Here is a 17,677-nt window from a genome sequence, read left to right on the forward strand (position 1 = left end):
GACTGCAGCTCTTGTCTCAGCTGCTCTCCCCAGCTGGAGCTGCTCTCTGCTGGGTCCTGAGCTCCATCTGGGGCCCTGTTTCTCTCTCTCACTCTGTCCATGTGTGAGTGTATGTGTGTACATGATTTTTCTCTTCATGGAGATGGGTGCCAGGAATCCAGATAGGTGTCTGTCGGTTGTTAATTCACCACATGGACGCAGACCTCCTAAGGTCAGCCGTCCGTCAACTGCTAACTCAGCTGGGATGGAGTCTGTTGGGTCTGTCAACAGTTCCTGCCGCTGTCATCTGCATGCCATCTTTAGCACTAAAACTAACGTTAATCACCCGCTGACCTCCTAGACGTTTTTGCCCCTTGCTGCTTTAATATGAATGAAACAAAGAAGTAGCCGACATTAAATATGATACTGATACGTACGTTATCAAGGTGTTTCCATTCCTCTGCCCACTCTCGATCTGTAAGACGATGGTCGATCACCTCCTCTTGACGGGCTCCGTGCACTGCTGCAGCAAAAACACATATTTTAGTCTCATATGCAGAACAGTTTGCAATATGCAGCTGGCAATTTCTAAGCCTACATTTTAGCCACATACAATTCTCACATCATCGAGTAGTTAATATCCACACAGATCTAGTCAGGGTGGCTTTTTGTTTCTTTCTTTCTTTCTTTCTTTCTTTACTTTGCTTCTGCAGTGTGGAACAAACTGCTTATTGATCTGAGACTTTCTTTAAGCTGTGTCTGCATATTAATGTATATCACAGGCTTTTTACTACCAGCTATGCGTGTATATGGTTTGTATATGTAGGATGCATGAATTGCATTTTCTTGTATTTATTTATTATATAATTCTATACGTATTACATGCTGTCGTGTGCATTTTATTGTAAAGCACACTGTGTTTACGTGCCATAAATCCATATAACAGATTGAGACTTTGCATTGCCCTTGACTATCAAAATATTGGATGAGCCTCCTAGTTGGTGCTATACATTAAATGACTTCATTAAACCCACTATGCAAATTTAATTGTTTGGATTTTTTTTTAACTAAATAAGAGGTTAGACAATTAGACATAAGGCTGTTGACATGAGACAGTTTGGCTAAGAATTCATCTCTTTCTTTTTGGGAAAGCAGAAGGAAGGCATATATGGTTGCCACAGTTGGCCACATGGGCATGTATGGATGTGGTCTTTATATAGACGCACTGCCACAAGGATTATAACTTTGGAGTGACAACTGGCCTTTGTTCTCTACATACATGCTACTTACACACAAGCCCACTCAGACGTGACCATGTAACTGTGTAATATATGAGACTGCAGATCTATAGATTTATCAACCATATCAGTGTTCTGCAGCTGTTCTACCTGACTGCCGGTGCCTGTCTCGGGCGTCGCGGTGTTCGTTGTGTCTGTAGGCATCTCTGTATTGGTGTGCCAGGGCCATGTCTTCTAAGCGATAGTGCTGGGGTCCCACTTGGGGGTTGGGCGGGTGGGGCAGGCCGTTGGGAGGGTGTGTAGAGAGGCCGTTGGGAGGCGGGTGAGCAGGAAGACCTGTGCTGGGGCTAAAGCGTTGGCTGGGGCTGATGGTGCAAGGCCTCTTAGCCAGGTGCTCCGGGTGCAACCCATCTCTGTCTGAACTGTCTTTGGTCCTGCAGAGGAGGACATGGGGGGTGGGTTAAAACATGACGGACTGTTAAAATACATAATGCAGGCTAATGTTAATGAATAGAGTTGAATACGGCACTATTTAGTGAATGAGTAATTACTTTTGCAGGAACCGAATTGTTTTTAGGCACTTCATAATGTCAGTACCTCACAGTATGAAAAAACAGACCATGAACAAACTGCTCTGGTAAGAAAGCAATGAAGCATTCAATAAAGAATTTAAACCCATGGGATGAAAGTTGAACTTGTTGGACACAGACTAAGGCCTGCAGTGTTTTTCCAGCAATAGGAAGTTTGGGGTGTGTGGTTTATTATGATCCACAACAAAACAGATCATTATTGAGCAATTTGGTGTTTTTTTTGTCAATATGCAGCGGCCTCGCACAGCTCTGTTCCTCTGTCGGCTTCAGATGAATGAAAAAAACAATCTGAAATTGTTCCGCTACTAACGTGACTACCCTCATTTATTTTTAAAAAATGAAACTGCATGGCTCATTTCTCACCTCAGTTTTTCAAAACTAATTTTAACACCATATTGATGTCTGAAGTAAGGGAATTAACTTTTACACAGACTACTTCATCTTTCTCCAGCAAGTCCATCTATGGCCTCGCCAGACCACAATGAGTAATGTAAAAACCGTGAGATGGCTTTGCCAGGCTAAATATACTGTACAATGCCAGCGTATTACTTCATAGTTCAGAAGACATGCCGCAGAAAAAGCCAGAATTTCCTTAAAATCTGCTCAAGAGGAAAAAATGGCAACTATAAAAACATGTCAAACATATAGACAGAGGTGAATCTTTTCATAATGTCTAATAGTGTTTGTTTATGTGTTTATGATGAGCTAGTAATGCCTCCATTTAGTATACTGGAAAATCAAGCAAATCAATGCAAAACTGCATGCATTGTTTTTAAGGAAAACTCTATTCAAGAGTCAGATTGCTGCATCTAGTATTATGAACTATACCTGAAACGGTTCTAGCAAAGACCGCAAATTTGTTTTATTAAAGTTCAACAACTCCCATATGGTGCATGCCAACGCACATACTAACACACACACATACACACATGTCGTGTCTATGTATCCCTGCTGAGAGCTGCTTGTTGTTCAGTTACAGTAAGGCAGTGCCCCTCCAAAGCTTTTGCACAGCTGTACGCCATATGTATCAAACAAAACCAAGTCCAACTGCGTCTCAAGCTCTTAATCTGAATATCCTTCGGCCTACTCTTAGATTGCAAGTATTTCTCCCTCTCCCTCCCACCCTGCTCTTGGGCTTAAGGGGCAATATGGGCTGAATGCTGTGTATTTGGCAGATGTTTAGCGACACTCATTTGTGTCTGTGCGCTTCAAGTGAGTGTGTATCTGTGTGTGTGTGTGCGAGGTTGTGTTTTCGAGCCATCTGGACAGTTTAAATGGGAGTGTTGATATTAATCTGTTTAGCTGGATAGCAATAGCCAGGCATTCAGATGGAAATCACTCTTTATCATTCTGGGGATCAAAGGCGAATAAATGCAACGTTGCCCCATGTAAATGATGTGTATTTACGTGAGTGTGTGTGCGTGTGCGTGTGTGTGTTGCGCTCTTTCTCGCTTATCCATGAGTATATTTGTGCATGTCGGCGAGACTCGTACACATCCCTGGCTGTAGTATCTAACAAATCAGAGGAACAGCTGGCACAACGAAGGCCCTGCCCCAGCTGAACTCCCCATCCAACGCCCCCCCGCCCCGCCCCGCCTTCAGTTGAGTCCCGCCTGCTGTGCATAAGCCAGAGGTTGGGAGGCGGAGGTGTGCAGATTACAGTGGGATTGCACATTCATCTCCAACCCCGAGTCTCATCCAAACCACCACCTCCCCACACTCTGCTCAGGATGCGCTCAGTGTTGTGGTCAGCACATAGCCATCTGTACACATCCCTGACATATGGACAGCTGCTGGGAGTCCGCAGGTCAGGCAGTCAGAGAGAGGGAGAGGGAGAGCGAATGAGAGCGGTGAAGAAGTGATCAGCAAAGAGGGAAGAAATGACAAAAAAAAGGAGGGGAAATGCCAGTTAATTCTCTCGTGTCATCTTCTTAACCGGATAAAGCAACGTTAGGGAGAAATGTGGGACAATAGTAAACCAGAGCTCTGTTTGTTTTCCTCTCTGTCTTTGGGTTTTGTTGAGGACACATATTGCACTTCACTCCCTGCTCTCTCTCTTTTGCTTCTAAGCCACTCTTTTTCTTTTCCTACTCTGCATTTATCTCACTCCTCCCTCCCAGACAGCTGGCAAAGCCAGTCTGGCATCAGGGCTGTCCAGACTTCCGCCTCCCGCACAGAGGATTTATAGCCTCCCCATGTCACTTGGCATTCTGAAATACCCCAAAATAATTCATTTATAACAGTCTGTGTGAGAATCTGCCAATGTGTGTGTACTTCTAAAGTCTGTATTTTCTTGTGTTTAACAGAGAGACGCTACCTGTCAGGGGTCCTTCTCTTGCCGTGCTCATTCATCTCCAGCATGATCTCGGAGGAGTCGAGGGGCGAGCTGGCGTTGGCGTCCAGGAGAAGCTGCTCGTGTTGGGCCAGATACTGAGCTGGAGTCTGTTTGGCCAGTCTGGCACAGTGGAGCAATTCTCTCTGTAGCAGGGGCAGGTTCGCCTTCAGCAAAAAGAGGGCAAAGCAGACACCACTGATTAGAAATAAAATACGTTGTTGTAGGAAGGATATAGATTTATTGAACCGATGCAACATAGACAAGAGTGTTAAGTGGGCAAGAGCTAGAAACTCTTGGTGTAAGAATAGATAGATGGGGTGAGAGTGAAATAATGCCAGATTAGGGTGAGGGGAAAAAAAGAAAGTGATAGATGAAGAGACAGGATGAGATAAGACAGGCCCCTTGACACATTCCTCTACCATGCGTCTCATTCTCTCGCTCTCTTGGGTGTGCTGTTGTGTGTGTTGTATCTCGGTGTATTATATCTGTGAGTGTTTGTATGTGTGGACGTGTGTGTAACGGTGCTGTCAAATAACTCTCTCAGACCTGTCGGCTTGATACGACACAGCTATTGCTGCAATGTCCCAGATGTGGAGGATCATCGCACGCCAGGAGGTCTGACACACACGCACACAGTCACACACACACTTTTTACCAGATATACACTAACAACTGCCCACACTGAATATGATGACCACTGCATTTACACAGTATACACCTATAGGTCTCTCTCTGAACTCTTTCTGCTTGGAGGCAGATAGAAAGTAGTATACCACCCTGAACACTGGCCACATGAAGCAATGAAGTTTGTGCATGTCGACTGAAGACATTTATCTGACATAAAATCTGCAAACAGGCATTTACCTTTAGGAAAGGAATGACAAAAGGCCTCAGGGGGAAGTTGGTGGCCTCGTGAAGTTTTGAGTGAAACTCTTCAATGGTGAGAGTGGAGTTCTGTCCAAGACAACAGAAAATGTGTTAGAAGGAAAGGACATAAGAGCCGCTAGGAAACAAACTTTTAGAAAACTTTCTTATGAAGCCACAAAAGTTCCAAAAGATGATATTTCTTTATGTTATCATCATCACAATATATCATCTTATTCGTACTAGATTTAGATCTTGTGTGAATGAGAACAATAGGGCATATTTACATTGTGTTACGTACTGTAACATGCATAATATTCTGAAATGCATCATTACCATTATGCTATCATAAAGAATAACATCATACAAGGATGCTGAACTGCTATGAGTTGGATTCTGTAGTGTTGTTGGAAAAGTTCATGAGAAAATCTACATGAACATAATCACAACTTACCACCAGTCCCAACACAAGGCTGCGCACTCTCTCTCCGATCTCGGGTGATATGTCGTTGCCAAACTGCTGCAGTGTGGTCAGGAAGCGCTTCAGTTTGCAGAGTTGTCTGGCACCGCAAGCTGGTGGGAGCTGTTGGTTGGACAGTGAGGCCGTCGAGGACATGGCCGGCCCATTGCTGAAGCCGTTAGGAGTGGACGGAGCACCGTTTAGCGATGTAGGAGAGTGGCTGCTCCCATTCAGCACTGCACATAAACAGACAGAAGGATGACATAGTGTGAATTGGGTCAATAGTTTTGGAAGGGCCTGAGGGGCATCTGACAGATCTGGGGGCATGACGAGGGCAGAAGCCCTTACTTATATCCGCTGACAGAGGAGTGTGTGGTTAAGATGAAATAGAGCAAAGTAAACCACACAATAGACGCATATTTGATGCCACGTCTGCAGCATTTAATGCACAAACTGACCTTAGTGATGCTAGTTTCTCTGACTACTGTCCCCCCCCCCCCCCCCGTGTGTGTGTGTGTGTGTTTGCGTTAACTTCAGCTGTCTCACAAGTGGTACCATTTGACTCCCCCCAACCCTTCCATCTCCCCCTGTATCAGTCTATTCCACCCCGCTCCTCACTCACTCACTCACTAGGACACAACTATAAGAGGAACTTGTTAAAGAGGTGCCAAAAATAGTCCTGTGGCCTGTGTTACTTTTATTCCAGTAGCAGGTGTGTTGCTAAATCGGGCCCTGCACATGTCCACCAGCTGAAAGTAGATTTGCAGCTTTCGGGTTCAGAATAGACACAGCATTCATACACATATATAATCACTCACATATTCTTCTTAATGCAGGCACAAACAAACTCATAAATACACAGGAGCTCACACACACACATTTGACCTTTTCCCCTGAAATGCTCTTCTTCAATCTGTCCTGACTCTTGCTATACAGCCATATATACAGTATACATGTGTAAACATATGCTGTTTATATGTGTTTTTATTTGTTTTTATGCATTACATATGTGCTAGAATAACATGATGACAAAATGCAACATGATTTTCCCTCTTGGCGTATACCTGTAATTAAATTTCATTATAACTTATTCCATTAGTAACAGCATATGCAAGCACTTCCATGAGCACCACATTCAAAATAGAATTTCATCACCAATGCAGCAACTGTATCTTTTCAAAATGTGTTTGCAGGCCTTTACGGTAAGCGAGTGTTGACTGTAATGCTATACCTTGTCCTCATACTTGAATAAAGCACAGACTATATGCAGTTCAGTTGTTCGCTAGTCCAGTTCCTGCGGTTCCTCCTCTCAGGCATGCTTGTTGCTCTAATCCATGGGTCGAAGGCCTGAACACATATGGACTAACCCATGTGATCCCAACAGGCAGCACTTGTGTTCTGGTTTTAGAGAGGGAGAGGTGCAAGGAGAGAGCTCCACTGCTGACCGCCCGCCACAACAGGTGAAACAACATGGCCTGTCATTGCTATATAGGGAAGAAAGTAGTCTACACACTGCAACGCCGTCCTGGCTGATGCCCCCTGTACGGGCCGTCGCCGCCTGACCAGCTGGTAAACAACACACACACACATACATACACGGTCCCACACTCACATGCATGCACTTCAAGACACTTGTTCCTAGAGCAAGGGCATTACGCACACCAAAAGACACACACATAGATGCCTGCAGGGACACACACCTGACACACAAGTGACTTCAACACTTGTTCACCCGAACAGGGAAGAAACACATATTTGGAATATTCCCTCCCTTTGCACAAGCATATAAAGTGACAGTTGACCTAAGAGGAACAAATGGTCGTGTAGTCCCTTGTCCCCGAAATGCATTAATTCTTAGGAAATAGCTCAGGCAGTAGCACGTCTTAACATACAGAGAAAATATCACTGAAATACGTTTGGAATAAGAGTTGGATGTTCTAAGCCAATTTAGAAAACATCCACCCTTCTCTCTAAAACCACAGCTTTTATTTTACAGTGGACATTTGAGAATTGACAGGGGGATAACGGCCAGAGAGCTGTTGTGATAGACAGTATGTGATATGTATCATAAGGCTACTGTATGCTCCAATTTCGTAAAGATTTTCGATGCAAAAATCACATTTGACTGACAAATGACAAAATCTGGGTTCTGTAGAAAAGCACATTTGCAATTCAATAAATACGAAGTCACACAGCATTAGTTATCTTCTCTGACGCTTTCTGTGAAATCATCACTTAGAGCGGTTCTATCCACGGGTCAACAATAGAGAACGCCTACGAGCTGATTGTTTTTCTCACACCTGCCAGGTTAACTGCCTGCTGACATGACACCTCACCACAAAATGATCATCTTCAAGTCAAAGAAAGCCTGTATCTTACAGACAATAGTGACAGAAATGATCCTTACTTGATTTACTGGTGGTAGGGGTGAATGAAGCATTGCGATTGGTTGCTTGGCTGACAGCCGGGGGTGGAGGAGGCATAGTGGGTGGGGTGGACCTGGGCTGGGTTTTCACATCCGCAGGTGAATCTGGCATTGTTCCAACCTTCTGCACTCTGCTACCTGTGATATGAAAAGGTGAAAAAGACAGAAAACAGAGACAGGTATCAAGATGGTGCTCCAACTTAAAAAAAGAAAAGAAAATCACACTTTCAAAGTGGAGACAGCTGGTTAAGGAGGAGAGTGCTGACATTTTCACCTGGGAGCCATCGATTGTTTCCTTAAACCAAAAGCCCCATATAAAGAACCAAAACAAATCAATGCAGGGAGTGGAAATGAATCCAAACTTGTATTGTCTTTCTTGTTGGAGATTCATAGGCCTGGGAGACATACAGTAGCACCTGCTCACTCGCTCAGCTGCTGCTGACTGAGATCCCCCCTTCTCTTCCCCCTTCTCTCTCTCCTTCACACATACACAATCCATGTAGCTATGACATCCCAATCAGTGCCCCTCCACTGTAACCTCCAAACCCCAAACACACACACACACACACACACACATTCACATTCACACACTCCTCCCTGCCTGTCCCTTCTCGTTCCCCGGTTCAGACAGCCGGCTTGACAGCCAGTGACAAGTGCAGCTGGATCTGCTGCTGTCCATCACCGTGGACTGGCTTTCAGCAGAGCTCTGTCCTGCTACCAGAGGCTTCACTGTCCTCTGCCAGACACCCTGCCAGGACCAAACAAGGCAAGGCCAAGCTCTGCAGCGTGAAGGGAATGGATGGTGGAGCAAGGGACACGAGAAGAAAACATGACACGGGGTGGATGTGCCACGGCCACAAGCATGTGTGAGGACTGATATGCCTTACATTAGTGGCACAGATCCTCATGCTATGGCTACACAGTGTGTCTTTCACAAAAACAATGTGAAGCACAAACCTCCTAAACCAAGTCAGAATCTATCTATCTATGGAGTGCTGCATGTCTTTCTGTCTATGTATCTGTCTGTAGGTGCAGCTGCTGGAACGAGATCCTTCTGCAATGCAAACCTGACCTGAGAGTGTGATGACTTTTTCAGACTGCGAGAAGATAGCTTTTAAGGATGTGTGTGTGCATAAATGGCACAGAGTGTGCAATAAATGTACATTATGCAATGAAAAACAAAAAAAAATCAATATGCCACGCAGCTTATATATCAGTACAGAAATGTGTGTGTTTCTGTTTGAGTACTACGCACCTTTATTATGGATAGTAAACACGTACATTCATAATGAAAGGAGAGAAAGCCCTCTTCTATACTCTTGCAAAGCAGATGTAAACCACACTGGAGACTTTATGTGGCGTTCATTGATTCTTAATAACTCCTGCTGCATTTTGTGTCTCCTACCTTCTCGTCTCTTAATGTATCACAGGAAAATAAAAACTAACTCTGTCCCTTTTCTCAAATACAGAATCTAAACAGGTTAATATTGGACCCTCATAAAATTTTAAAATTCTGATGCCTCATACACAGAGTTGCCCTCTTTGTATGTCGCTATAATCTCTTGTTATAATCTCTGAGATAATAGAAATCCTACTAACACTCCTCTTGAAACAAAATGGTCTTTATACATGTTGACTCCAGTCTGATCTCCAGCTGCAGTGTAAATGCATTGTAGTCTCCAACTAACTTATCAAATCACTTTCTCACAATATACTTTTCATTTCACTCCTGTGAAATGTTTTCCTTCACAAAAACCCCTGCCTCAGTCGGCCTCAGTTCTTGGTGTTAGCCTATTTCTGAGAGCTCATGTAGAAGCGTTCAACAGCTGGTGTCTGTATTTAAAGAGTGCCACACTGGAGTGTGCTGTACGAGGGCCATTGACACAGTGATCCTCAAGAACACGAGGGGCACTCTGCTGTTTGCCCCATGCCAGACGCTCTGAACATAAACACACAAGGTTGTAGATAGAGGCAGACAGGGCCGGCTGGTATAAATAGATGCAGCCATCTTCTTCTATAGAACACTAAACACATAAACAAGCTCTCTGTGCTGCTGAATTGGTGGGCTAATTCCTGCACGGAAGGAGGACCATATGTTTCAGTAAATCTCCTCTTTGATCAAATTTACTGCGAAGTGTGCAGTGTAGCACTTACATACAGTATATACGTCCTGACACGCATTATAAAAACCAATCATAAAAGTTAGTTTGTAGTCTGACAAGTCTGAAGAAGCAGCTATACGCAAGTGAGCTGGATGATCAAAAGACGAGGAAGGTGAGATAAAATCGAGGAGGGGAGAGCAGCGAAAAAGAGAGGAGATGAGGAGGTGGAGAGGAGGATAAGGGGACCATCCTGTCCGTCTGCTCCCACCGTGGGATTAGAGACAGCTGTTTAATCTGACCAGCTACAGGGACAGGGCACACACATACACACCATGCTCTGGATTTTACTTTTAATACATTAGGAAGTCTGCTAGGTCTGCAACCCCATCTGTGACCATCTGTGCTCCCATTGTGTTGAAGGACAAAACATTTATGCCAAAAGTAGTATAAAAAGAGAGACTGGCATGCCAAGTAAAGTAGACAGCAGTTAAGGTTCAGGTTTGGACTGTGCTCCTGTCTGTAAACTGCTATTCCCCCCTGTACACACACATATCTGAGTGCCTGAGAGGAGCCACTTTGAGACCAATACAGCTGAGAATAGATCTGCTCAGGATACAGTCATTTTACTGTCTGCTCCAGATACAATTGAATATAGGGTTGAGAATACAACAAAATGATACAATCATTACCTACCTCGCTGCTGCTGCTGCTCTCTGCATCTGTTTTGTCTCTGTTTCTCAGACTGAACAGCTGTATGTCTGTACGTTTGACGTAATCGGGGCTAAAAGATTGCTCACCAAAGAAACAGTCTGCAGCCAGAGTTCTAAAAATGCTCTCCATCTTCTACTCTCCCCTTGTGCCATGATGAAACAAGATGAAAAACAATTCACTGCGAGACACAAAACCACAGATAACATACTGTACAATTGCACATACGTAGTGCAGTGGTTTGTGTAAATTTCTAAAGGCATTTTGGGGTCTCATTATAGATTTAAGGACATATGCTTTCATTAAGGTCCCTTAAAACAAATGCACACACATAAATAAATAGCACCAATGTAATGACAAGACATTAAAGGGCCATTCAGATGCTGGTAGTGCATTTTGGTTTCATTTTGCACTGTCATATGTCTGTGTGTTGACTGTATATATGTGTGCATGTGCATTTGTGCTTCCACTGGAAATACAGCTGCAACTTATTAGCTTTAGCTAACCACTGCCGAACAGTCCCCTTAAATCCCCCCGTCTATTCAATCTCTCCTACTCCGCAGAGACTCTCGTCAGTGACCACATAGCCCTAAAACTCTCCCTCTGTCTCTCGCTCTCTCCCTCCCTCCCTCCCACTGTAATTCCCCCAGTCTCCAGGAATGCTGTTGTTTTTAATTTCTCCCAGCTGCTCTGGCTGGCTGCCCAGCCGCCTGCCTTTCCACATCTGTTCCCTATCAGGCCGCTGTGGAGTCCACACAAACAGAGCCCGAGCCTCTGGCCCCCAGCCCCCCACCAGGCCTTTATATCAAAACATTGGGGATTGTAGCCCTATGCCCTGGACCTGAGACTTTGGGATACAGCCCCTACAGTGTTACACATTCTCACACCACTGCCATTCAAAAGACTGCGAACATCATTAGCACCAAGCCAAGATGTCATCTTCCTGCAACCTAGAGCAGACCAAGAGGATGTTTTCTGTCTGTGTAGTTCTATATTTTGATATTCACATTTTTATCAGTGTGAAGTGTGTCACAGGTAAGATGTGTAGGTGTGTGCATGTGTGTGTTTGTCAGCACAGAGGCTGTTTCTGCAGACAGATCCCAGACTCCACTTCATCTTGAGCTGATTTAGAGTTCAGAGGCTTTAAAGCCCTCACTAATGACAGGGTGGGAGACAGGCCGCTACAGTGCACACACACACTTACACACAGACACACACACATTTGTACTTCTATCTTTGTGAGGACTCTCACTGACTTAATACATTTCCTTGCCCTTTACCCTAACCCTTACCTAAACCTAATTCTAGTGTCAATTCCCCATTCTCAAACAGCCATATGAAAGTATGACTAAAAGTGGGAAATGGTCAAAATGTGAAGGCTTTCCTCCTGTGGTCTGCAACTCAAATTTGTCATCACAAATGATAAGCGTGCACACACAAACACACAGATGCGTTCACGTGCTCACAAGTTCGCAGATTGTATACGCTCACGGACACAAGCACAAACACAAACATTTCCCCTATGTTACTTGAGAATCTCTGTGATAGTACACATGCAGCGCCGGCTGAACAAACATGTAGAACAAAAAACAAACAGGGGAATGGGGTGGGGTTTGAGAGGGGGTCATCGGTTCTCCTTAATAAGCACTGACAAAAGCCATCCTGTCTTTGATCAGATCACCACCAGCAAATCGTTGACAACTCACCGGCAGGCCGAAAGCAGCAACATTTTCCTTTTAAATGGTTAAACTAGTGAGAAAAGCAAGAACAACTTGAGGACAAGTGGGGAGTGAGGATGGATCAAAGATAATTTATCCAGGGCCAGAGGTGCTAAGGTTAGAGGAGTTGTATTTCTGTCTTTCTGAGCTGCAGGGATCCTGTCACACAGCGCTTACATCGAAAGCTGTTGATGTAATTGTATTGAAGTTCTAGCGACCATCTGTTCTCCTTTGGGAGGGCCTGGCTCCTCTCGTCGGCAGTGAAGTGGTTATGTGCAGCATATCACTGCTGCCGACGTGCTCGCAGAGAAAAAACTTCCTTTTCAGATTTTCCCAACGGCTGCTAATAAAATCCAGATGCTAGACTGGAGCTGTTTCTGCCTCCCTCCCTCCTCCTTCTCTCCTCCCTCTCCATCTTCTGTCCTTCTACATCTACTTGTCTTAGTCCTCCCCCCTGCTCGTCATTCTCCCGTGTCCTTCTACATTGCTAATCATTTATTTTGTTCTTTTCATCTACCTCACCTCCCTTTGCTCCCCCCCAACCATCCATCCATCCTCGCCTCCTTCCTTCTCTCCAGCCACTAACCCAGAGCCATTCCTAAATAAAGGAAAGTATTTGTGACATTCGGCCGAGGCAGGCTGTGCCAAGAACAACTCCCTGGCTAGCAAGACACATCTGGAGTGTGTTAGGACGGCACTGGGCACTGGTACTGACACTGGCTATCCCACTGCACATACACGCACAGCAATGAGTCCTAAATACTGGACTATAAGAAACCTACAAACTGCTCTGCATACATTTCGACAAAGCTTGTTGTTTTCATATTGAAATCTGCAACTGTTGTTGCTCGCCAGGCAGCCCAGCAGCTGTATGCACAAAATCTCTATTGTACATGTTTGTGTGATGTTTACACATCCTCAGCAACAATACACAGTTTATATGCATAACCGTGCAAGTACACGACTGCATGCATGTATTCTGTGTATGCGTGTGAACTACATTAGAGTGCATGTTTGTGTTGTGTGTTTCTGCATGCGTCTCGGCGAGTGTGTGTGCCAGTGTGTGTGCACATGTGGCTCCAGGGTCCCTGTGTGAGAGGAGCTGAACACCTGAACATCAATAACTGTCATGTGGGCCACCTGGGACCCCACAGCCAGCTTGCACCATGGGCACACAGCCATCACCAGCACAGCTGCCACCGAGAAGGGAGGAGGCGGGGGGGAGAGAGAGAGAGAGCAGAGATATGGGGGAGGAAGTAGGAGACAAGAAAGAGACACACGCATGAGGAAGTGACTGTGCATATACATCTGGGAATGGGCCAAGAGACACAGACAGGCAGACAGACAAGAGCAAAGAGAAAAAATTTACATGTAGCTTCTGCTCTACATGAAAACTCTCCTTTGTTCCTACTCATCTACATCTTCTTTTCCTCATCCTGTCAGCCGTGCGCCTAATTTTGCCAGCTGAGAGTTCAGCCTCAGGCTGCCACGAACCAACGTCAGATCCAACTTTCTTTAGTTTCTCTTATTTCTGATAAGCTCATTTACTGGGCTCCATCAGACGTGACATAATTCATCTTAATATCCAATACACTGTTGATGTGGGATGAAATACAGTTGTGCAGAAGTCGAAAACTTTTCGGACTCAGATGTTTGACACATAAAGAAAGAGAGAAGGTTAATTGAAATTGAACATAAGCAAACCCAGTTAGCTCTGATGCCAGACTTAGGACGGGCAGGTGCTGCTGGTTTTGGGTCAAATACGATTTGCACGTCACTTTGCACATGATTTAGGAGGTAAGTTTCCTTATTTTCCTTAAGTGTGACATGTGTGCTACTCTATCTGTCTGTCTGTCTGTCTGTCTGTCTATCTATCCACCTACCTATCTATGCTCTGCTTTAATCAATGTCCAATAACTATCCGTTTCAGAAATGCCTACATTCAAATATCAATAACACAGAAATCTGATATTTGTCAGAGGATGTTCACAGTGAGTGCACTTACATTAATAAGCTCCCCAATCCAAACACCTGCAGCCTCACCCAGCACCAATTAGCTCATCAGGCTTTTAATTACTCTGTTAATTGCATACAGGCAGCATGAAGGGCAGCCTGGGAATAGGGCAAGGGGGGCCTCCTGAGGACCCAGCCTGACAAGCCTGACAAACAAAGAGGAGGTTTTCTACCAAGGGCAGCCACAACAGAGCAGCTCTGGAGGCTGGGAGGAGAAACAAAACAGGAGACAACAGCTCCAAGTGCCTCATCAGCAGCACCGAGTGACATCACTTCCCGTTCTGATCGGTTGAACGAGGAGGCCGAGACTGTGAACTGAGTGATGAGAGAGCAGAGACACAGTGCAGGAGAAGAGGCCGAGGGGAGAAAGTAGCAGGGCCATGCAGAAAGAGTTATGTGTACATCTGTGAGCAGCTACACTACATCTGGATTAGTTCATATTGGTCACAGGAGACAGAGAGAGGGGAGGTGGGGGGGAGGCAGGGGATGGAGAGGTGGGTGAGAGGAGCTAGCGTGGGAATGTCCCACTGTTAAGTTTAGGGCATGTGGGCTTATTGTATTTGTGGGAGAGTTAGGCTGGAGTCGCCACAGAGTGACCTGTCTGTCACAGAGCTCTGCGATAACACAAACATCCTCTTAGCTGTGCAAACTGGACACACATACACACACACACACACACACACACATGCAAATATGACTACGAGAGAGGCAAGACAAAAGCCTATATTTGATTCCTCCTCGTGTTATTTGGCATCTATTCTTCATCCTCAGCACATTTCTATAACTACTGATCTTTCGGTGTGTCAGTGTTAGTGGCCGCCTCTCTGTCTCTCCCTTGCAGCAGATGTCCTCCCTCCATTTCTTCCAGGAGCAGTGTTTGAGGAGGTGTATCCAGGAAACGGTGGCCGGCGCTCACTTCCTGTGTGACAGGTGTGCGATAGAGGCCTGACAGCTGCTGTCCTGTTCTCTCCTTCCCTCTCTGTATTCCTCTCTCCTGTTTCTCCCTCTTTCTAGCCAGCTGCAGCAGAGAGCAGCGCTGTTTGTTCTTACGTCACCGCTGCTGCCTGCTGTTTTATGGAGCACAAAAGACTTCGATTTGACCCTGGCAACATGCACACACACACCACGGCAAATGCAGCATCTTTGTGTTTCCACGTCACAAGAACCTCACTTTTTAAAATTTTTTTTTTTTTTGCATGTGCGTGCATAAAACAGAGTGCGTCAACTGTGACTGCCGATTTTTTCTTCCCATGTCTATCGCTCTTATGCTTTGTGCACCGTTTAAAACCTGACACTGAGCTGTCACTTACAGCTAAGGTAGGAAAACAAACAGCAGATTAGTCATTCTCCTGCTTGATGTCTTGTATTTAATTTCATTCAGTGTTAAATGTCTGATCTGTCACTATGGAGCTGTCAGCGCTGACAAAACTGTCTGTAGCTGAACTGCTCCCCAGCGCTGCCAGCGCTCTCATACCTCTTCATTTGGCCTGCAGGCACAGCAACAAAAGCTCCTGACATTAGCCAGGCACGGGTTGGGTGTTCTGTATTATCCTGCAGGACCCCAAAGGTTTCACACACACACACAAACCACTGGGAGTGTGGCAGAGGAGGGAGAACATTCATGTGACAGGTTAGTGAGAAGCTTTGACAATTTCTCCATTTAGCCTACAGCCAGCTCATGCTGGAAGCTGCCGAAATAAATACCAGCTACTCCTCTGGGACACCAGCTGACTACAGGACGCCGCCACAAAAACAGAGCAAGTGGATGACGGAAGAGAACGACTGCTGTGCCAATAACATGCTGATGATGTGAGCTAATTGGCAAATTAGGATGACCTGCTGTCATGTCATGGTCAAAGAAAGTGGATGGTAAACACTGCTGCTACAAAGGAGCTGCTGTTTGGTGAATTAAGTCAGTTTAACATGAAAATGAACTATGCAACACTGGCATAAACATGTATAACAGAGATGGTAGACTTTTACGAAAGTCCATTAGAATACATTAGTAATTTGAGTCATTTATGACAAACAACTTCACTTAATATTGATGGTCTATTTCTTAATGGACTTTTTTTTAATTTACACAAGATATAAATTTTGCCACTAACTAATAAGTCAATTACACTTTCTCTAATTTCTAACACTAAAAACTAAGGTTAACTTAAGTGGGCGGGCACAACCTTGCCAACACTTATGATTGTCAGATAACCTTGTGTCAAAACACATGAAGCGAATTAGCAATAACTAAAAAATCTCCACTCGTCTGTTTCATTATGCATCGTATTTTTAATTCTACAGGTTCATGTTTAGCTACACTGCAGGATAATGCTTTTTTAAAAAGTTGGAAATTTAAGTTTCTGAAAAGAAATGAAGTGATGTTGCATTTTCTCTTGTTTGTATTGATTTTGGAAAGATTAGCAAGCGATATATGTTCATTTGATCCTTCGTCACCTTTTGTTTTACTACCTTAGTATTATTTCGTGAGATGAAAGTCTGTAGTGCCACAGACTAAACAATAGCCAGAGTGGGATTGTAGACATGCCACTTAACTACAATCCAAACTTCAAGAAGAAATCTTTTGGTGATCATGAACTTATTTTTGCTTTATTTAGAGTCAGAATGTGATCAAGAGTTCCAATAGAAACGTGGTCTTGTAGAATATATTTACAAATACTTAGCGTAACATCATCACAAACATTTACAGCCTTATATCTGAAAGCCCACAGACGTATATGTAGACCTCTGCCTCATGACAGCTCACAAAGGTCAGAGCATCTTACTAATGCAGTGATCTCTGCCTGAAGTAGCACTTGAAAGACTGAGCAGAAACCATCAAACACAACCCTTATGCCCTGCTGAGGCCTGTAACTTTAAATGCCCAGCGATAGCTCATTCCTCAAAGTGGCCACTGCTCTTTGACAAATAAAGAAAATCTCTGACCTTCCACTCTCTATGCTTCAAAAATCTCAGAGAAGCTAAAATATCCATTTCCTCGTGAAATTAGCGCTTTACACGGGCGCTACTTTTATCTGAAGGGGTAGTTTGTCTCTCTCTCTGTGCATGTGTGTTGAGAGGGAGAGACAGAGAGGCAGAGGAAGGAAGGCTGGAGCCGAGATTAAGGTCTGTACAACTAACTGGTAACACAACGGCAGTCAGTGGCTCAGCCTCCCATTTGAAGAGAGACGGAACCATCTGTGTGGCACAGGATCTGTTTCCAGGAGATAACGACGTTTTTAATTTCACAA

General features: G+C 44.6%; 1 protein-coding gene across 10 annotated transcripts in view; it reads right to left on the minus strand.

Moving 5' to 3' along the window:
- cbfa2t3 (CBFA2/RUNX1 partner transcriptional co-repressor 3) overlaps positions 1-17,677 on the minus strand; it is a 41,119-nt gene that overhangs the window by 10,408 nt on the left and 13,034 nt on the right. For 5 of the 10 annotated variants that reach the window (XM_035943136.2, XM_055010011.1, XM_023298777.3 and 2 more), the window contains exons 2-7: positions 7,874-8,029; positions 5,461-5,702; positions 5,007-5,096; positions 4,125-4,306; positions 1,368-1,651; positions 417-502 (exon numbers count right to left, since the gene is read on the minus strand). In XM_035943136.2, coding sequence (XP_035799029.2) covers positions 417-502; positions 1,368-1,651; positions 4,125-4,306; positions 5,007-5,096; positions 5,461-5,702; positions 7,874-8,029 — 1,040 coding nt within the window. Of the gene's footprint in view, positions 1-416; positions 503-1,367; positions 1,652-4,124; positions 4,307-5,006; positions 5,097-5,460; positions 5,703-6,697; positions 6,848-7,873; positions 8,030-8,157; positions 8,318-17,677 lie in introns of those variants that run through there. The other 5 variants (XM_035943140.2, XM_055010004.1, XM_055010018.1 and 2 more) reach the window with 4 other exon arrangements.

The sequence above is a fragment of the Amphiprion ocellaris genome, chromosome 1 (assembly GCF_022539595.1).
Source record: "Amphiprion ocellaris isolate individual 3 ecotype Okinawa chromosome 1, ASM2253959v1, whole genome shotgun sequence".
Taxonomy (NCBI): domain Eukaryota; kingdom Metazoa; phylum Chordata; class Actinopteri; family Pomacentridae; genus Amphiprion; species Amphiprion ocellaris.